The sequence below is a fragment of the Pseudopipra pipra genome, chromosome 2 (genome assembly GCF_036250125.1).
Source record: "Pseudopipra pipra isolate bDixPip1 chromosome 2, bDixPip1.hap1, whole genome shotgun sequence".
Taxonomy (NCBI): Eukaryota; Metazoa; Chordata; class Aves; order Passeriformes; family Pipridae; genus Pseudopipra; species Pseudopipra pipra.
Window position 1 is genome coordinate 99681842 of NC_087550.1, and position 21969 is coordinate 99703810.

The window sequence follows — 21969 nt, forward strand, 5'->3', positions numbered from 1 at the left end:
GTAGATTAACATTCTGCCCAAAACCACCACACTGTGTTCTGCTGCCAAAGGCATCTTCATAGCCTGTATGCAGAAACATCCTTCAAAGAGCCTGGTACAAATCTACTCTGACAACTTCTTACTTACCACTAAGGACATGATCAGAATTAGAACATGAGGATTTTTATTAATATTAGGATAGGGATTAATAGTTAAGACTTATTACCAAGTTTGTAGAGCTAGTTTAACAGAACTGTATCTATAAATATCAATCACATAGGTTTAGTCTTCTCTAGTATTCTTGGTTGAAGACAGATGGAATTTGTTAAATCTAAAAGACTTAGATAGAAGGAGGTTGATAAAGGGAGCAAACAGGAAGACTTCTAGATAATCTCTCTACTGCTTTGTGATCTGTAACAAACTTACACAATCTATAAAATCTTCTCCCACCAGCATCACAGAAAGAAGATTCCCACTACAGTAAAGAGTCTTCTGGTGTTGACCAGGTTGACTTCCACATGAAAAAAACTCCCACTATTTGAAACGCAACAAAAGAGGTATTCCACAATTCATAGACACAACAGGTGTTTTCCTGGTCCAGCTAGACCCTCTGGACCTACTGTCATGCATCCCCTTGTGATGGGTCTACTTACACGCCTCCTTGCTCGTGGCGCTGGCTCAGGTGTGTTAGGAGAAGTGGATTCGTTTGGTGTTTCTGAGGTTGAGCTAAGAGATGAGTTACTGCTTGAAAGTTCTTTGTTCTGTCTTTTAGTTCCAAATGGCAAAAGAAAGGCCACAAAATCTGAAACATCTTTTTGCTCTTCTCTCTGAGAGTCTTGCTTGAGCTTGTAGGCCCGGTCATTAGCAATCACTTGGGATAAAGGCATTCCAAAAGCCTGGGGAATAAATTCTGCAACAATAACAACAAAACCCTAATATTTACCAAACATCTGCTATTTATTTATTACAAAAAGAATTAACGGTTAAGCTGTTAAAAAGAAAAACAATCTGAAGTCTCTTTAAATATATAGTAAGTCCAATTAAGTACTAGACTGCATAATAATAACAACAATGCCAGGTAATTGTAGCCCATGGTATCTGAATCCTGTCTCTAGTTGCATCATGAAAGATACACCATGCAGAATCTTGGTAAATCACTTGGGAGCAGAACTAATTAAGATCTTCACTTCCACTGAAAGTGAGTGAAGTCAGGCACTTCTGGTTACATCCAGATGGTGCAGAGGGGCATCAGAAACTCTGTTAACCTCATCCTGAGACTGGGGAGCGTAGCTGGACTGTGCCACAACTCCCTCTCATTTTTCAGAGCCATTCACCAGGCTTCTTTCTCATAAGTGTTGTAGGGCACCAGAGTCAAGGGGTACCAGTACGTGCAAGGTTTTCATTACAGTTCAGGAGAGTATGCATCTACCTGTACAGAGAGCTTGTAAGTACATTCACTTTTCAGACTAAGCCTTCAAGGATATAGTTTTAAATATACACAAGAACTATACTGTTTTAAATATTGATAAGACTAACCCTGTTTAATAGTGGTGTATCAGTATAAAGGTCCTTTGTAACAGTATAAAAATATACATGATGTATAGAAATACAGGAGAAGAAATGTTTCTCTCAATTAACAAAAAGACATAATCCCATCCCACATCAATATAACTGTAATGTACAAAACCAGCATATACTTCAGGTCTCTAAAATGCTTAAATATTTTACAGAATAGAAAAATGTTTTACAGTGAATCAGCCAACAACTAACAATAAAATGCTCATCATTAAGTTTCAAATCAGACCTATCTGACATTAGCAGAACCAAAACCATTGGGACAGACTTCCAACTAGAACTGGTTTGTGCTCAAATGGAATGAAAAAAATATCTATTGATGCTATTCATCCTAATGAGAATGGGTGCAACTTCTACTAGGTTCCAGTTTCAGAACTGCTTGTATCAGGAATAAATATAGCAGCAGAGATCAAACCCTTTTTTTTAAGTATGAAAAAAGAAACCAAAAAAACCCCCCAAAAACCCATAAAAAACCCCAAATCAAAAAAAAAAACAGAAACAGAAAAATTCTTATATGCTCTGCTTCTCTTTTGCCACAATCATGTAAATAAAGGCCAAAGTTCCTCCTAGAATTTTAAGTCTGACTATGTCTTTGATGATATTTTCAAATTTTATATAGATTTGCAATATCATTAAGGTTATAGTAAGGTATTGAAAAGAAGAGGTTATTTTATGAATCTTGACTGAGTTCACTACTAGTTTATCACACTAAAGAAACAAGAGCCTGTTGTTCCAATTCAGTGAGAAACATTCCTGCTCTTTAGAAGTATGAAATGTTAAAACACCGACTAACTTTGGTGGCCAGACAAAACTAAATCAGGAAGCAGAGCCTCATATATCAAGCAAGTCTGGAGGTGACCTGTGAGTATAATGACATCCAAAACCATCTGCATTTAATTTAGGACAAGAAAGAACATCATCACACGGATATCAAGCAACGTGAGGATTGTCAGTTCCAGGAGTCCCTCCTGTACCCAGCAGAGTGTGTCTGAAAAATTTTGAGAGTACTAGTATTAAATTACTGTTCTGAATTATCTGCCCAGTGAATATTTAAGATGACAAATTTGAAACACACATATGTAACGTCTCCCCTCTCACCTGTCTAACCGTGTGCTTTGTTATACTCCCAGCATCCCTTTTTATTTGTCCTTCCACAACATTTCCTGAGAAAAGCCACCGAGTCAAATGAAAACCTGAACACAAAATACTTCTCTGGTTTGGGTCAGAGCCACTTGTGCTTCAAATTGGGAGAGGACAGCAATATTTAGCTCATGTGATGCCCATGCTGGTGCCATTGATCCTACAGCACTAGCATCAACTGGGGCAAGATCAGCAGGAGATGAGATCTCAACACTGCTTCATTAAAAGAATTTCATTATAATGACCCTTTCCCTACTTCATTATGTGAAGATTGATATTTTGAGGTAGGTGTTGCCCCTCCTTGGAAATTGTCAGATGTGGGATTCCAGGTTTTTAATTGCCCTTGCTCAATGTAGCCCAGAGAAAGGACACTGAACCTCTACTTCAGGACACTCTGCTGTAGGCCTCCTCAGAGGACGCGAACTGCTCCCCCGATTTCTCAATGCCTGGCAGAGATGCGGAACTGGATGAAAACCAACTGGCTGATTTTTCAGACTAAATACAGATGGAAGTGGTGCTGGCTGGCAGTGGTAATTACATTAAAGAGTTGGCAAACCCATTAACTTTTTGCTCATTTGTTGAAATTGAGAGAATCAGCTGGCTCTTCCACAGACTGGCTACACCCCCAAGTTCCCACCAAAATGCGTGTGTGTGCGCGCGCTGTGGCGGTGGGGAGCATGTCCTACCCACTACTCTTCACAAGTATTCAATCCCAACAACTTCCTTGTTGGACAGGCAATTAGAGTCAATGTCAGCCCTTCTGACGTTTCAGACTCATTAAAAAAGAAGAGTTGTAGTCATGCAAAGTAATTAGCAACCCATTGATGAGGGAGAAAGGGCACTAACTCAGACACAAGAGGCATAGGTTTGAGACTCTGGTCTCACCATCGATGTATCAACTGCCTCTTTACAGCTGTAGGCTGGGGATCCCCACTGCTGGAGAGGTTTCATTTGTATGAAGAAATGTTCCTTAGAGCAGTGGCTCAAACTTTGATCTGTTGTATATATACTGAGGGCCAAAGCTACTAAGTCAGTTACTTTCTGTAAACCCAACAAAAATTTGATCACTTATTCAATTAGGAGACTGTACAGCTTAAAAAGAAATTTTGCACAAAGTACCATATAAAATGTGAAACAACCTGGCAGACAGGGCAATTAGCTTGGAAATGCAGATTCATATCCTTAGCCAGCAGCAATTTTGATACACTTTGGTTTTTAGTGTTTACTGGCAAAGGAGACAATTTACTATTTTGGAGAAATGCATAATTTCTCTTACCAGAAAGTCAATCTTGCAGCTGAGGCCAGTTTCTTAACAAAATTTTGATCGAATCTGGTATGTCCTGTAACTGGTAAATCAGCATTTTCTAATAAAAAGCAGCATGTCACAGAAAAAACTCCTAGCCAGATCAAATAAGAGTTTCAGTGATCCCACATCCTTCTCTTTGCTAACCAAATTATAATATCAAGGATGTTGACCTACACAGTTATAGCTTACTTGACCTCATGTTACCCTATCCAAGTACAGCTTAAAAGACCTCTCTGAAGTTTCAGATGGTGAAAACTGTGGTTTCCATCCCACAAAACACATCAGTCTATTAAGAACCAATGAAGTCTATATTCTAGACTCTTTCAATGCTAATACAGTAAACAGCAACTTCTATTAGTCTCCTTAGCATTTTGAGTTTTTTCTTAAGTACACCTTAAGTGCTAGTTTTGGGCTGCTAAAATCCTGTGACCAAGATGTACTAAGGTGTTGTACCACCTCTATTTAAATGATAGGAATAGAGTGGGAGAGAGATCAGAGAATAAAATACTTTAAAAGGGATATTTAGATGGGGTCTTTAAGTCAATCTCCCCAGCTAGCCAGACTGGGTAACTCTTTTGCTAACAGAAATTCACTACTTCAGATCTGTAGAGACAGTGATGGAAGCAGAAAACACGGAAAACAGAAACCTCCGTCTACAATGGAAACAGCAAAACTCCTTCCATCTCAAGGTTCATCAAAACTCGCAGTGACTCCAGGAGACTTGAGATAAGAGAATGTTCTCAGCATCAGTTCTGTGGCTAAAAGTCTCTTCTCCAGCTACTCACTTCTGTGGTTGAAAATCTCTTCTCTAGCTACGCGGAGCTCACTGACCTGCAAGGACTGATATAAGGCCCTCCCAATTACTTATGCTATTTCTCTGGGTAGGTCTGGATTTCTTTAAGAAAAGTTTAGAGATTCTTTGGTCCTTCAGTTGACCTCATTACAAAACATGACATATGGTGCTTAAAAAAACCTTTTGTATGCCTAGAGAGCATGAGAAACATTTTCAAAATTTTTTTTAAAAGCGTGGTGGGGTGCTGGAAAGGCTTGGAAAAAAAAACATTTCTGATAAACCATAGTAAAAAACAAACTTCATCCATTCAGCTCTCTCCTTAGGCTGTGCCAAGGCACATGGACATCATGACAGGCTGAAGAACAAATGCAAACATAAAGAAATACATCTTAATTTACTGAGCATGGATGGGAAGTAAACACAGAAGACATTTTCAAGAATTTTGAACTAAAGAAAAATCAAATGTCTACTGCTGGATTTGTATATACCACCGAGTTACCATGAAGGCCTTTTCTCAGGAAGTCCAGCACACACAGCAGCTCTGCTAAGGCGCCACAGATGAACTTGCTGAATATTTACATTCCACACAGAAACATCAGCAAAAGGGATGATTCTCAGCTGCTCAACCAATCACGTAACAAGTGATTATTATTTCTCAGCAGGTCTCTTCTTTCACCTGTAGTATTTACTGGAACCCAGGCAAAATGGACCTGTTTTACTGATAAAATCTTCTAGGACGAACAATTTCTGGGAAGCATCTCTCTCTGGAATGCCTGTGTGTACTTTAAAAGTGGGCATGCCTACGCTGATACCCATATCACTGGCAGGAGACAGACAAAAGACTGCTTCTGCTGCCGCCAAAATTAGCAGTGAATTTGTAAGGGAACAGTATCCAGCTGACAGCATGCATAGCATCCTGAGAATTTCTTATTCTAAGCAGCATGGACATGTTACTGCTCCTCCACCCTGAGTACTGTCTGTCAGCAGCTAAAGCAATTGTTTGGAAACATATGTAGACAGTAGGATTGAGAGTCATGGTCATTATTAACAAGGAGGCTGGGTAGAGTAAAGCCAAAACACTTGAATGATGGAAGCTGAAAATACTGTTTAAATGTCTGGGTGGAGTGGTGTTCTCCTGTTTAGTCTGTTTACATCCGGTAAGTTTTGCTATATCCTGCTTCAGTGAGTCACTCAGAGATGTAAAAACAACTGAAAAAACCCACTTGTTTTAGTATTTCTCCCCTTTTAATGATACAATGACCGATGTCAAAAAGGACAAAATAAAGATATGAAACTCATTTAAAGTGCATTCAATTCTGCTTTAGTGTCTTTATTGGCCTTCAGAAATCTAATAATTTGCTGAAACTCTCACTTAACAGATAGACAGGTTGACTGACATCCATCCAAATAAAACGTGAAGTTTAGAGAGTAAAAACCCCATAGAATAGACTGAGTCCTAATATACAAGTGATTAAATCTCCAAACAGTCCTAGAGAAAATGAGTACCATTCCTTTCGGTTATACCTTCTAAGTATAGACACCTGGCGATGTGGGGTGAGGAAGAACAGTCTTGGGTTCAGTGCATGTCAGTGCTAAAGGAGAGGTTTTGTCAGGGAAGACCTGCAGTGAGACCTCCATTGTGCATCCCTGGTAATCAGCACAAGAGGCCCTTTTTTTCCATCTCTGTGGCTTCCTGTGCCAGGCACATCTCTGTTATCTTTGGCTGCAACCCCCCCACACAATCCCATGGTGCTGCATGATTGTCAGGATTAACCTTCAGGAGTCTATCTTTACAACAGACTTTTCAGGTGGCACATACTCGAGGCAGGACTAAACACATGGCTGCCCCAGCTGTTACTTGTCCTGGTATGTGGGGGCTCCCAGGCTGGGATACGGAAAATTCAAAATGTTTGGAATTAATTAAATACTCTTTCAACTGCAACTGTGCTTACAAAAGTGATGCTGAATGGATGGAAATGAAGTCTGCATTAAAGCAGCTACATGTCCTCTGTATGAAGTATCTGGAAATCAGCTTCCTTGCTTCCCCTCCGACGTCCTGTGGCCTGGTCTTGTTTTCTTCTTACAGCAGTGCAGTTGGACTAGTTACTAAAAAAACCCACCACAAAACCCCAAAAAGAAAGAGAAGGAAGGCATTTCTTTCACACATGAGAACTAGGGACCTGCCCAGGTGGCTAAGTGCGTGCTCCCAGTCTTTTTTGTGAGCACATCCACGTCCACAGTGAGGAGTGTTTGTTTTGGACTGGTTGTCCAGAAATGGAAGGTACTCTCTTCATAAAACAAGCAGTAGAAATGCTTATTAGAAAACCCAGCATAGAACAGCCCAGGATAACACTTCCAGCTTTGCTGTGACACACATGCAGAGGAATGTTTACTCTGACTCTAGGTGACATGGAGACAATTGCTCAGGGAAGGTGGTGGGGCTCAATTGTGAGCATGGTAGGCTCATCCTTATGGAGGACCAGCAGCACAAGGCCTTATATTTTTCTTTCCAGAGCACCTGAAAGCTGGGTGACACTGTCCCTCCTTACTCCTGAGGCTGGGAGAGATGCTGGTTCTGATGATTCCCACGGGAAAATGGTGACCTTTCAACCACTGTGCCAGGCTTACGGTCAACACAGCACAATCCAGCACCACCCTGGTTATTCATCCCCTCTGCTGTCATGCATTAGGAGTCTGCTCAGCAAATACCTGAGTGGCAGATGATCTTTAATAACTCAGAAGGACAGAGAAAAGTACACCAGAACCAACAATGGCCAGAAAACCTTAGAAGTTGGATGCCATATACTGCTATTCAGGCTATTTTTGCCTAACATTTGCTGTTGGCAACAAATAAGAGTGAATATGGCTTTCTTTTCACTCTGCTGACATAACCTGTTCAGAACCTGACTCCTTCCAATTTCCTGGACCCTTACTGACTAACCCAAGTTCTTCCTGAAGGAAGGAGAGAAATATAGATTCAGCTGTTTGAGAAGACCTGGGGTATTTTCCTTTCAGAGGGTGCTCCTATAACATTTTATAAATTGAGAGAACATGTCAGACATTTCTATAACTGAAAATAAGGCAGTGAGAGATGGGAGAAAAAGGATAAAAGCAGAGTGGTATATACTTGAAAGACCTGAATTTCAAATAAGAAGGAAAAACGAATTAAAATTAGGAGAATCAACATAGTGATTTCTAAAAATGCTTGGTATAGTTAACCAGAAGGTATGAGCAATGCTGAAAATAAGGAATATAAATATAAATATATAGGAATATAAGTATAAAGATAAATATAAACAAGGATAAGTATAAAGTGCTGACCTTCACTATGGGCAACTAGTGAGTCCTAAAAGGCAAAGTGCACTCAGAAAACCCTTTGGAATAAAACCAGAAAGTATATCCCCAAAGCTACTAACTGAATAGCTTATAAATGCTCCCGTGCAAATAGACAGAAAAGAAAATCCCTGACCAGAAGTGTAATAGCAGAAAATAATATTATCTGGAAGTGCTCAATCAATGCATCTAAATTATTAGAAGCAGAAGTCAGTGTGGCTGTAAGGAAACTACAAAAGAATACAAGGCAATGTAAGAAAAATCACTGTTTTAAAGATCTCTGACAACAGAGGATTTAGAGGAGTAAAGACCAATTCTGAGTTAAGCATCTGTATCCATTACCAAAAGGATGCTATCACTTCTCAGAGCACCACACCAAAGAGGTATTGGTGGAACTCCAAAAGTGCAATTGCAAAGATCCTCCAGCTTTGGGTGACACAGCAAAATTCTGGCTTTGGTGAATTATCAAAGCAATTTATCATTGTTAAAATCTGCTACAGCAATGAAAAATATGAGAATAAAAAGTTAAAATGTATTTAAACTCTCAAAAGAGCTTCTAAAGAGAAAGTTTCAAAGGAGACTGCCAAAGTCATGCTGCCCATAAGAGAGGAAAGATAAAAGCTCAAAAAAAAGAGCAGGATGTGGTTAGCCTTTTCTGATGCAGAAGAGCACCCCACAGGCTGCTATGAAGATCAATATCTGGCAAATGCACTGAAAAGCAAGGAAGGTTTTGAACAGAACTATGTTGCTTTGCACTTAGTCAAGGATGACTAAGGAAGAAATATAGCGACATAATAACTACTTAATTAGAGTGTAGCCAAATGTAGTGTATTAACAGGAGCACTAAAAAAATTGATTTTCCCCAAAGGGGACTATAAAATTATTGAACCTTTTCCTTAAAGACTCCTTCTGCATGTTAGCTCAGTCCTACATCAAGTGATCTTGTAACAAATAAAAAGTTTGCACTTCCAACGTAACATAGGAGGTCACTGGATTTATCCAAACAAATGTGTCAGGGGACATTCAATGTTAGAAAGATTAATGCAAATATTTTCCATAACCAGTTTTAAATCAAGAAAGGACTAATCACATATTTGAATTCATGAAACAAATAAAAATTAAAAGAAAAATACTTTCTTCTTGACAAATATCTAAAGTAACTTTGAAATGGGGATGTTCATTTTTTTCAATGGAATATTTAAGTTCCATCCTTCTGTAAAACTAGACTAAAAGCGATAACATCAGAGTAACCAGACCACTTCTCCTGTCATAAATTTGTGCATTTCTGTGTGTGTTTGTGAAACTGGGATGTCAATACTGTGTCTTACTACCATTTTTCCAGAATGTTTTTCCAGAAGGGAACACAAAATTTGATGCACAATGCAGAAAACTGCAATTTCACAGACATTTTTCAGTGTCTCAGTATTTAGATTTAGTTCAAATGGCTCCAAACTACAGGTCAAGTTCAGGTCTTGGATTAGGACCCAGCCCATAAAGCTGATTAGTGTCCAAACAAAAGAGTACAACCATATCTGTAAATCCATGTCACATGGAGTTTATTAAAATCCAACTGATCAGTAGCACCAAAGCATTTATGTATTTTAAACAATGGCTATTTTCCTAAGGTTAAAGAAAGAAAAGCAAATGAACTGGCTTGCTTGGGCAGTGCTGGGTTCATGGGTTCACGTGCTTTGTAAATTGAAAGAGGAGAGTGCAAATGCAGGTAAATAACTGGATCATGTTATCCAGACCACAGTCTGCACTGGATGGTGAAAACAGGGAGAAAAAAAATGGAGAAAAGACGCATTGCTTTAACACTTCCCTTTCTCCCATAAAAAAAAAATATCTTTCAGTTGAAGAGATATGGGTTACACCGAAGTCAAACAGAAAGGATAAAACATATTTTTCAGCTCAGCAACATTCTCCTACTCCAAAAAGTATATGTTTAAGACTAAAGAAATCTCGTAGGGAAAACTAAGATCTGATCACTAAGTATGTACTCATTTTATTTTACCTTTGTCTCTGTTCTTCTCCTTTCCTAAAGAGTCCAGTTTCTTTCTTAATGATTTCTTCCTCTTTTGTCCATCTGTAAAAGGCAAGAAAAGAAAATAAAAAAAGGAAGTAAATGAAGTGAAATAACACTAAACAATCTGCTGCACAAGCTATAGGAACATGGAGTGAGAAGGTCACAGCATTTGGAATCAGGAAGGGTGTGGGGACATATTGCACAAAGGCTAGAGACTGTCACAGTCCCTCAATGGAGAACAAAGCATTTGGCTTTGTTCACTCAAATGCTGAGGCTGCACAGGGGAACCAAATGTATCCCCCTGCGTGCTGCTCGGCACATCTACCCATGTGTGGTCATCTAATTTTGAAGACTTAATAATGGAGTTTTGCTGCTGGATGCTCTTGATAGCAAGGTACCATAAACCTAAAAAGTATTGTTTAGTCGTCATCCATGGTCACAAGACTGTGATTCAGGTGTGCAGTTGAAGGTAGTATTTGGAAAGAGAGGATTACTAAGCCTCTAGGATAAAGTTCTGCATACCAGTCATACCCGTTGACCACCTTCACATGACCCATCTGATCTGAACTCACTCTGGGAGTTTGCAGTTTGGTACAGCATGTCCAGATTGGTTCAGGTGGATTAGAGTCTCAGAGAAATGATTGTTCTAATAACCTATCTATCATCCAAGTTTTCACTAAGGTATTAAGGACCAAAGTTTTCAAGCAATAGTGGAGGCAAGTTGGTTCTTGAAATGATTATATCAAAAGGCTGGCTATCATTATTTCCTTCAGCAGCATCTTTTATAATGAAAAGTCAACAAAAAAGCATTTTATTTATTAGCTATCAACATATACCAGGGATTAAGACATGGGCCTGCTTTAACTTGTACCTTTTGAACTTTTTAAGTTCCAAAGCAATATAAAGGGTCTAACATAGGGACTAATACTTTAACATAGACACCACTCCAGATAAAGGTTAATGAACACGTACCTTTTCCTTACCAGTTTTGTAACATGGCAAAAACTCAAAACCAAACATACCGTATCTGTTTCATTTTTAGGGCAAGAAAGTCACCAAATAATCTGTCTCAACAGGTTTTTCTGGTTATATAAGCCAGTGTCTTAAATGGTCTTTTACAGTAAGGAACATACCACAGAGGAGTGAAGTGGATCTTTGTTGATGAACTCTCATCTTTGCAATTAAGGGTCATGAGAGAGCACAAGCCATTTCCCCATACTTTTCCCTCAGCTTCTTCTGAAAACCAAATCCAGAACACTACTCAACGGACAGCTCAACAAATTATGACACTTTTTATAGCCAGTTAATATCCTTTTAATTTAAAATTAACATTTCTTTTTACTTTTTGTAACAGTGGTTTGATCAATTCCACTTGCACACTTGCAATCTGCATTTATTTACACCATACCACAGAACCACAGAATCATTAGGGTTGGAAGGGACCTCTGGAGATCATCTAGTCCAACCCCCTGCCAAGGCAGGGCCACCTATAGCAGGTAACACAGGAACATGTTCAGGTACGAATTTCTGAATTTTTTAATTTCTCCAGAGAAGGAGACTCCATGACCTCCCTGGGCAGCTTGTTCCAGACTCTGCCACCCTCAATGTACATAAGTTCTTCCCTCATGTTGAGGTGGAACTTCTGTGGTTTAGTTTAAGGCTTTTACATCTTGTCCTGTTTTTGGGCACCACTGAAAAGAGTCTGGCACCATCCTCTTGGCAACCACCTTTGAGATAATTGTATGTATTGATGAGATCCCCTTTTGGTCTTCTGAGGACTAAATAGGCCAAGCTGCCACAGTCTCTCCTCATAAGAGATGCTCCAGACCTCAAATCATCTCTGTGGCCTCCACTGGACCCTCTCCAGTAGCTCCTTGTCTTTCTTGTACTGAGGAGCCCAGGACTGGACCCAGTATTCCAGATGTGGCCTTACTAGGGCCAGGTAGAGAGGGAGGATCACCTTCCTCAACCACCTGGCCACACTCTTTCTGATGGACCCCAGGATACCATGGGCCCTCCTGGCTGCAAGGGCTCCCAGCACTCACTCGACCATGATACTCGAGGTAGAATTGTCATGTGCTGGTTAATTCCCTTTTTTTTGCACCTGCTCCAGTGAGAATTCATCTCTCTGAAATAAGGCTGATTAGATGGATAAGGTGTTCCAGATAAGAGTTCAGCAATATAATGGTAGTAATTCATTGCCTGATATGATTAGGTCTATGATTACATTTTCCTTTTTCTTAGCCACATGACAAGGTTATAACTCAAAAGTCATACTTTGATTGATTAATATGCCCAGTCTTTTCACACCTTCTGACATTTCCTGTTGCTAAGATTGAGTTTACAAGAGAAATTCTTTCACCTCTTGGCAACATGAACAGTCAGTAGCCTGCTTACAAACACCTGAAAGTACAGCTTGTTTTCATAAGGTTCCCTACTACCATTGTGTTCTGGCTTTATAGATATAAAATAATTTTCAAATTCTTTTTCATGTTATAAATTCAAATTACTGCTTCACAGTAGCGTTTTGATAAATGACTTACATTTCTTTGGAGTCATAGAGCCTTATTCTCCAAAGACCAACTTATTGATATTCTGACACCCCACTGAAGTCTACTGAGACATAAAAAATGAGAAAAAAAGTCAAAATTTGATGTAAAATACAGTGTTTTGCTACAATCATTTACATTCACAGTTTACCCCATGGCAAGAGAAAAAGAGTTGCATATGAAAATAAGACTGAGAGGTATCTCAGTGAAAAGCTGAAACTTAGGAGATCTGCCAAGAGGTCTGAGGCCAGTTCAAACTCTCCTCCTCCCCAGAAAAAGATATCATAAATTAGAGTCTATATTCTGTAAAAATAAATATGTTTTGAAATGACTGTTGAATCAAAGTACATCAGGCATGAACACTGCTGAAATATTCATAACATGCTTAAAGACATGCAATTCTAGCAGTTTTACATATTAAATGAACCCAATTCACAATAACAATGCTTAGTACTTATTAACTGCAGTGTGTTTTGAGAATATATTTAATATCCAAAGCATTCTTGGGAAACAGGAGAAGCATTATAACCCACACCTAATACCAACTGTACATTTTTTAATTAACTAGCAAATATTTGTGCAAAATAGTATTGTATCAGTCCAAAGTACTATTAGATATCAACTGCTCTTTTCATTTCCAGTTTGGAAATGTTTAAACCACAAAGTGATAAAAGCTGTAGGGGTTTTATCCAGCCTTTTGTGTATATAATTATCACTTTATGTCTTCTTTCTGCAGATCAATGATATACTACTCCTCCAACAGATTCCACTCAAGAATATTAGCAAAACAAAAGAAACACTCAAAAGACAACAACTGTCAAAGTGAAGGAAGCTTCATCTTTTTTCTTTGCTAACCCATTCTGTTTTTCCTGAAGGACACCTGCCAAGGCAGCTGTGCAGATCAGTTTGTTTTTCAGAAATGGACTTGATCCATTCAATACTTACTAATTTATATGTTTGCTGCATTTTTCACTGCAAGGCATACATCACTCCCTGGGCATCTATGTATTAAGACTAGCACAATGAATATTTAAAAGACCAAGAGTCTATAATTGAACTCCTGAGTGCACATTAAATTGCTGTGTGACCTGTTTTTCCAAAGTGGTGAGCACTTCCAGGTTCAGTTAATGCCAAAAAGACTTTTCTATTTAAAAAATTAGGTCATCTTTTTAGGACTTTGTCAGTGAACCACACAGCCTACAGAATACAAGAATATTTGTACTGATCTACTGACTTTTGACAAGAACTGAGCAGATTGACTTCTGAGATTATTTAAGTTTTGATATTTTGAGTTAAGGCTGACATTCACCTGCAGTGTCATCACTAACACCATTTCATTAGCAGTTACACTATCAAACCCCAGATTTTCTACAGACCATTTCAAGGCCTAAATCTCTCTCTATGTGAGACTATGGTTCTACAAATGAGGTAACAAGAAGTCATTTTCATGATGAGGATATATAAATTTCAGCTTTAACAGTTAAAAAAAAAAGAAAGAGAACATAAAGAACTTTGTAAATTTTTTTAATGACAGATTGTTCTGTTGCTTTGCACAAGACCACCTATCACTACCTCATATGACTCAATGAGAGAGAGTGCAGGCTGAATCCTGTTACTATTTACTTCCAGTAATTCTTTATTCAATTTATATTTAAGAAAATCAACAGGTCTGTTTGGTAGGTAGAGGTGCTGCTCAGCATCAGCTAAAGCATCACTAATTAGGTATAGGGAATTAGCTCAAAATGATACAGTAAGTGGCATACCTAAAGTTAACATTCAGAAACTGGTCACCAGTTTCATATTATGTCACTTAATAGTCAATATACTCTGAAATCATAATCCAATATGTTTTTCATAATTAATATAATATACAGTAAAAAAGTACAACAGCATCTGAGCTTTATATGTAATTTTTGGGACACTATTACAGTATTAGGCTTCAGATCATCAAAAAATACCCCATCAAATATGCTTGAAGTGAACATGTAAAAAAAATAGGATTCTTCAGCACTTTCTTTACTTACACATGGGCTGGTAAATTATCTGTAAGAATCGATGTTCCTTTTATGTTACTTACATGCAAGCACACTTTTTATTAATCAAAAAATAATTCATAAATTATTACAGATCCTTTAAACTATTTTAATTCAATGGGGTTTTGACATAGATGATCTGCTGCTTAGAGGGTTGTAGAGCAAAGAGAACTCCCCTCCCCATCTATTGGCAACTTCCTTTGCTTAAGAGAAATGTGTTTCTTGTCCATTTAGGGAAGAAAGTTGTCTTGTTCTACAATGAAGGGTTATTTTCACACAGTATAAAGAGAGGAGTTATGTGAGAGATTATTATCAGACCCATAGCTCAACTATCAAAACAGAAACCAATAAAAAAGTTGACACGGTGAGATTTCTAAAATACACTTTCATAGTAATTCTATTCATGGCCATTTTCCATTAATAGCCACTAGTAATTGGATCTAACTGCACTTAAAGAAAAAAAAAAAGATCGTATCTTCTAAAAGTGCAATCAATTTTGTCTTGAAAATTACTACCAATGGCACCACAAACCAGCAAGTGTGACCCTTCTTGAGCAGTTGTTGGTTCACTTCACTCACAGAGAGCAATGTATTTCCCAAGTGCCAGCCTCTCACAGCCAGCCTGTGCGCTCACTGTCAAGCTGCACAACACTGTGTGCAGTCTCCCTGACCTGTGCAATACTGCAAGGAATCGAGATCTCATATAGAAAACACTTCTAAATTCTGTTGACAGAGCACAATAAAGACAAGACTGCACTTCATTCACTGACAGCTGCACTGTGGTTGTGGTTGAAGTAGCTCCTTTGGGTCACTATACAAAGCAAATTTACTTCTGAAGACACTTGGAGCTGCTCTGCTGAAGAAGAGTGTGCTGGTTTTACTTAGTCTTTTCTGTGACTATAAATGTCCATCTTGAAATATTTAAATAAACTTGTTGAAATGCCCTGTCCCCATGCAGTAACTTCCAAAGCACTGCCAGCTGCAACGAAGAAGGAAGCTAAAAAATTTCAATGAGAGAAACAGGAGTTACAGATTTTGGTACATAAAGCAATATGAAACAGGAAAGGCTGAGCATACGGGTATTTCTCATCACTGTCTTTCTCTCTTTCACCTGATCTCAGCCATACACATACAGGATCTCCATCAGTGATGCAGATTATTATATTAATTCAGAAGCCTTGGACTATCATCCTGTTTTTCCTTATGGCCTATGTTGCTCTCTTTATTTCACACTGACTTATATCAGCACTTCTTCGTGCTTGTCAGCTAGCAGCTGATGGAAGAAAAGCCATATTCATTCAAGAGTATATCTCAGCTGCAGCCACGACCTTCCAGATGGCAGCTGGCTCATGTATGTTCGCCTCAGCCCACAGAGTCAGGTTCAGACTGTTTGTCACGAGAACCACAAACACAATGGAGGCAGCTTTCCCCTTAAATGCTTCCTCTGATGCAGCAAACAAGTTTCAGCATTCCCCTTTCTGGGAAGTTCCTGATGAATGTGCTTATGGCAAAAGAAACAGTGTGAAAAGGGCAAGCTGAAGTCAAAGCTGGTTCCTCAGGAGAAAGGCTGTACCTCTCCATGAGCTGTGCACAGGCAGGACCAGAGCCAGAGCACTGCCTGATCCAACCCTTCTCAGGGCAACAGTGAGAAACCAGGTGAGGTCTGGAGAAAGCTCACTGTGCAGGAAACAACATTCTCAGCAACACACAGTGTATACAATACCACTACTTGAGAAAACCCACAACCATCAGACAAAAATGTGCTTTTCATTCTCTTTTTCTACATTCCAGCAGACTCTCTGGTAATCTGCAGTCAGTGCATCTTCTTCAGACCTAGGCTTCAGTCCCTTTGGGCTAAGGCATTTCTGACTGCTAAAATTAAACCCAGAGGAATTACAAAGTCCAGCTGCACAGGTTTAAGTGATGCAGATGCTAGAACTTTAAAACCTGCATTATACACAAGTTTTAAGTGCAGAACAGTAAGAATTAAGTCACACTGGTATATGAATTAAATTACTTATCTATGAAGTATTTGTAAGTTGCCGAGGAACCTACCTAGAAGGCAAAACTGCTGGAAACCTCACCTACTTCAAAAGAGAGCTGCTTTCCCACAGGAACCTCAGTTTTGTTAATGAAATAACCTCCAATTTATTTACAATAACCTCCAATAGTTCTGGTATAAATTTAAAAAACAAAAAAACCAATCCTTCATAATTTGCTTGCCAGGTATTAATAGATTTTTTGATGCACATTTGTTGATACTGCACAGCTATTCTGAAGGCAAAGGTGATATATCAATTTATACTAACTGAACATATTATTAGTAGACTGTCATGTCTTTTAGGAAAACAAATCTAAAAAGTGTAGTTCCAAACTAGGATGAAATCTAGAAAAATGCACCATTTCTATTGAAACTTACTCTCAATGTCTATTTCTATCAGAAAGAGCCATGTCCCAACTTGCTGAACAAAAAGTGTTGCATGTTAGAAAACAGCAGGATACAGATTTAGACTGTAACTGTAACCACATAGGTATAAACTCTTCTTAAACAAACAAACAAACAAACAAACAAAAACCAGAAAAAACAAAGCCAAAAAACAAACCCGAAAAACACCCCACAAAAAATCAAAACTAAACAACGTTGCAGGTGCAACGTACCCTAAAAGTGAGAACCAAACCTTAGGAGAGAGGGAATAAGGGATTTGGGCTCTGGAGAGAGGTCAGGGCTGCAGAAGCCACAGCTGGAGGGAGGAGATGTCAGCAGAGCCCACCCCTGCGAGGAGAAGAACCAGGAAGGAGCAGCTTTCCAGGCCTGCACCCCTGCTGTGCAGGAAACTGCAGGTCTAACAGATGAACAGGGCACAACTGCACCAGAAGAAGCACTTAAGGGAGTACAAAGAGTATGCCTGCCTTCAGTTTGTGCATGCAGTGTATAAATATCCTTAAAATAACAGAATCTTTAATATAGTTTCAGAATTCTTCAAACCACCACACCAAAACTAAGAATAAATTTCCCTGTTTTCCTTTTTAATTTGATTTTTTTTTGTTTAATGTATTCTTTAACCTTTTTGCATTTGGACTCTTGAGTAGAGATAATTGTGTTGGAAAAGTTGGGAAAAAAAAATCTCTTCAGTTATTTTGACGTTACTGAATGAAAGCATACATAGTTTACATAATTTAAATATTTTTAAACTAACAATACATTTAAAATGGCTGCATTACTCTGAGGAACAAGATACTTAGTGAGTTTTAGAATAAATGAAAAAATCATAACACTAAATTATAATTGTTTAGGAGCTGATTTGCACTTGCTAAATCTTCAGCTGGATCTAAGGAAAACAACTCATTTTGACATGAAAATAAATAGTTGCTTAAACCTCTTTTTATGTTAGAATGAGGAAAACGGCTGCTGCTGCCATACACAGAAGGGACAATGGAAATAACTCAAAACAAGCACGCAAAGCTACCTGGCAGCCTTTAGAGGATTACAAAGGAAGGGTCAAATGCCTTTGCATTCCCTTTTGCAGCTGTCAGTGGAGAGCAGCAAAAAGCAGGTAAATGCCTGGAAAGGGAGAACAGATAAAGATGCAGGATGTCAGGTCTGACTTCCCTGTGCATAGACAGACTCAGATTCTCAATTCATAAAAAGCTCTGCTTGCTTCAGTACCTACATTGGTGTAGGATTTCCTGCATCATAAGAAATCCCAAGCCATAGTAATCTAATAAAATAATAATAAACCCCCCAAACAAACAACCTAACCAAAACCCCAATCTCACCCCCCAACAAAATCCTTAAAAAAAAACCCCTGAGAGAGTGGGCCAGGCCTTTTGATGGAGCACATGCCTTGTGTCAATACTGGAAGCAAAAAATGTGTCTAGGCATACTGAAATTAGAGGGAACCACTCCTTCTATGCTTCAGGGTATATTTGCTATATTGACACTGATGACAGGATTCATGAAATAGTGGTATGTCAGGGACCTTGCTGCCGCCCTTCTCTCTAAGTGGAAGACACTCAGAAACCACAATGATGGGCAGAGGCTTAAAAGCTTTGAGAAGGATTGAACAACATTTCCTTCTTGGAGTGCTTTCATAACTGATGAATAAACTGTCAACACTAAAACAGGTCAAAAACTGTCTACACTAATACATGAAAACAACTACAGTCAATGAAAATATTTTACATGTACTGAAAAAAAATTCAGAACACCAAACAGAAGCCTTGATGCTATAATTTGAGATAGGAAAACTACAAATAACAGCTCTAAAACTGCATTCAGCCCACTGTGGGCAGGGGAGAATTGACTGTCTCCTGGCATCAATAACCTAAATAAAAAGTAATCTTATAATATGGAGGGAACAGAGTCATTTGATGCTGTTGGTAGTCAAAATATCATCTTATTTTTGTTTGATAAGAAGGAAAATTAGCTTTAATCCCCATAGTACAGGGTGGGCTGGGGCAGAACAGACACACAGTTGCCACCATGGAACTGGCATTGGACTTACTGCGTACCAATAAAGTGGCCTGCACGCCTGTACTGGCAGGTGAAGCAGCAACCAAGTTTCTTTACATCTCACTCAGATCTTTCCCCCAGGTTGCTCTCAGTGTGAACACTGGTTGAGCTCTTCAAATGAAGAGGAAATTCCCCTCATGCAGGAATTCAGGAGTCCCACCAGTGGTCACAGAGATGGTTCACAGCATCCAGGTCTAATTAAACTAGTCCATTACAATACTCCTGCTCAGAGCATTGATGAAGAAATTAAATGAGAGAGAAGCCCTCAGCACAAGGAAGTGAAATCATGGTGCAGTAGGTCTCTCTCTGGACAGGCTGGTGGCCTCAAAAACTGAGATGAAAACCACAATCAATGGAGCTTCTTTCTAACGATGTCTCTTTGTAATAGTTACTTGTCCTTTGTATCATCAATCATCTAGCTTACATACTTTTTTATTAATAAACAGGAACAGGTGTTGAAAATGTAAACCACACAGATAAAAGACAGGAGGAGCTCTGCAGAGAACACTCAGGTCAACTTCCTGCACAGAAATAGAGTCACATGGACATTTGTCTAATCTATTCTTAAAAACCTTCAGCAAGAGATTAGGTCTTCATTAAATCTCAAGGTAGCCTTTTCAGTGTAAAAGCCTAATACAGAGACATATATAGTACCAAAGCTCTGATATAATAAATCTATTTGGAGTCACTTTATCTTTTCTAATCAGTATTTAGAGACATTACACTTCTGGCACCAACCACAACAACTCCACTTAAATAACGTCTTTGAAAAAACTATAGAAAACTTTTCTACCTAAGGCAAGAAGAAATCACCAGGAATACTTCCCTAATGCATTTTTGAAAGGAGTAAAACACATAAGATAACAGAAATAAGGTCGATTTTCAAATGCAATTTTTAAATAAGTATACCAGAGGAATACACATTATATTCCTGTTACATACTAGCAAAGCTCTGCCAAAGTCAAGTAGAACATGGAAACTGGTAGGCTGCAATTCAGTACTCTCTATAAAGGTTCAAAAGCTTTTCACATGGGATATATTTATTGGTATTTATTCTTTGGCTTTGAACCAAAATAAAGCACAAATTCTTAAGTCACTATAGAATCACCAGACAGTTATGTGGATTATTTGGAAAGTACAGAACAGCCTAGTTATGAATCAAAGGGTCGACACTACATCAAGTACTAAAGACAAATTTGGCAGGACACAATCAAGAATACCTCTGTTACACCACTGTTCTCATAAAGATTTAGGAAAAAAAAAATCAAATATACCTAATTGTGCAAGATGTTTTAGAGCCTCTGTATGTGTATTTTGCTTCCCAACATTGGTTCTCTCAACTATGTGTCTCAACCTTTCAATAGAGCCAATGGTCACGAGCAATGTTTTTAAATGAAAGCTGAGACTTCCATGTGTAACACTAACACAGACAAAATATCAAATATATTTATATGTACTTAAAATCAATAGCTATTTCAAGTGTACTACTAAGAAAATGACATTAGATAGGATTTTTTTTGTCTCAGAAATAATTTCTAAATTCAATGGGACTTATCATCAAATATATACATGCAGCAGTCTCTGGATCTGAATTTTTAAGAGCAGTACCCCAAATCCACCAGAGTCAGCATCTAAATAAGCAACTGCCCTAATAGTGAAGAACTCTGGTCATGACTCCATCTCCAGTAACTATGTCAAACAACATTTGTAAATGAAAATGTGGATTGTAGTATTGCCCTATTTATCTTAGGAATCTTAGTAAGATCTCTTCCCTTCATTGTGAAGGAAACTGAAAGACTCCTGCCTATCCTGCCCAACAAGCTCTACAGCAAAGCATTCCTTCAACATCCATCCCTACCTCCATTCCCTTTCTCCCCCTTCACAAAATATGCCTACACAATAGGTAGATTTTCAGAAGTTACACAAACCTTTCTTTTAAACGTGCTGAGTTATACACTCATTTTTCCATGTTTACATTTAGCAGTGGCACTGATTTCCCCAAGAAGCCTATAGCATTTTCTCCTTCTGTTCTGTGTTCATATAGCACTGAAGAAAACGCATGCTGCTTTTCAACCAAAGCTCTTAGCTATTTACCAAAATACTGTTTAGTAAAAAGACAAACTTTTTTTGTTTGTAATGAGTTTTGTAATCAGCAAAAACATTTCCTTTTAAACATATTAGCTTGTCTTTAACTGAAGAAATAAATATGTTGAATAAAGTTTTCCTGATGTAAACAGACAAGTAAAACCTGCTATGTGATACAAGAAAATCTTGGAAATCAATTTGCTGAGCACTGCGCAGTCTTCTATTAAAAAAAATGCCTCATAGCAAAAATTAAAAAAGAAACAGGGCTCTACAAACTTTTTAAGTTTTGAAGATAGTAAATTATTTTCCCTGTTCCAGTGTGGGAAAACCCACGTTCTTGCAAGCTTCATGTATTTCCATTTATTTCCAGTTCTTGTCTCAACAGTGGCACAAAGTTGAATTTGGGAAAAAAAAAAAAATGAAAAATTTCAGCAAATTTCCTTTCTTATCTCTCTGCCTGTAAAAGCTCCTGTCACATTCACTTTGACAAATGCCTGTGTAGCAGAGTGCAAGGCTGTGTCTTACAACCTCTACCCTGCAGCAGCTGGGACTTCTCCTAGCTTAAAACATTAAGTCAATTTTATTTCTTTTTTTTTTCCAGACTGAGTGATATTGGGTTTTGTTTTCCCGGGAGGAAA

General features: G+C 38.4%; 1 protein-coding gene across 7 annotated transcripts in view; it reads right to left on the minus strand.

The window, feature by feature from the left end:
• ARHGAP6 (Rho GTPase activating protein 6) overlaps positions 1-21969 on the minus strand; it is a 321243-nt gene that overhangs the window by 32311 nt on the left and 266963 nt on the right. For all 7 annotated transcript variants that reach the window (XM_064646597.1, XM_064646598.1, XM_064646603.1 and 4 more), the window contains 2 exons: positions 10141-10212; positions 633-889 (listed from right to left, as the gene is read on the minus strand). In XM_064646597.1, the coding sequence (XP_064502667.1) occupies positions 633-889; positions 10141-10212 (329 nt within the window). The remainder of the gene's footprint in view (positions 1-632; positions 890-10140; positions 10213-21969) is intronic.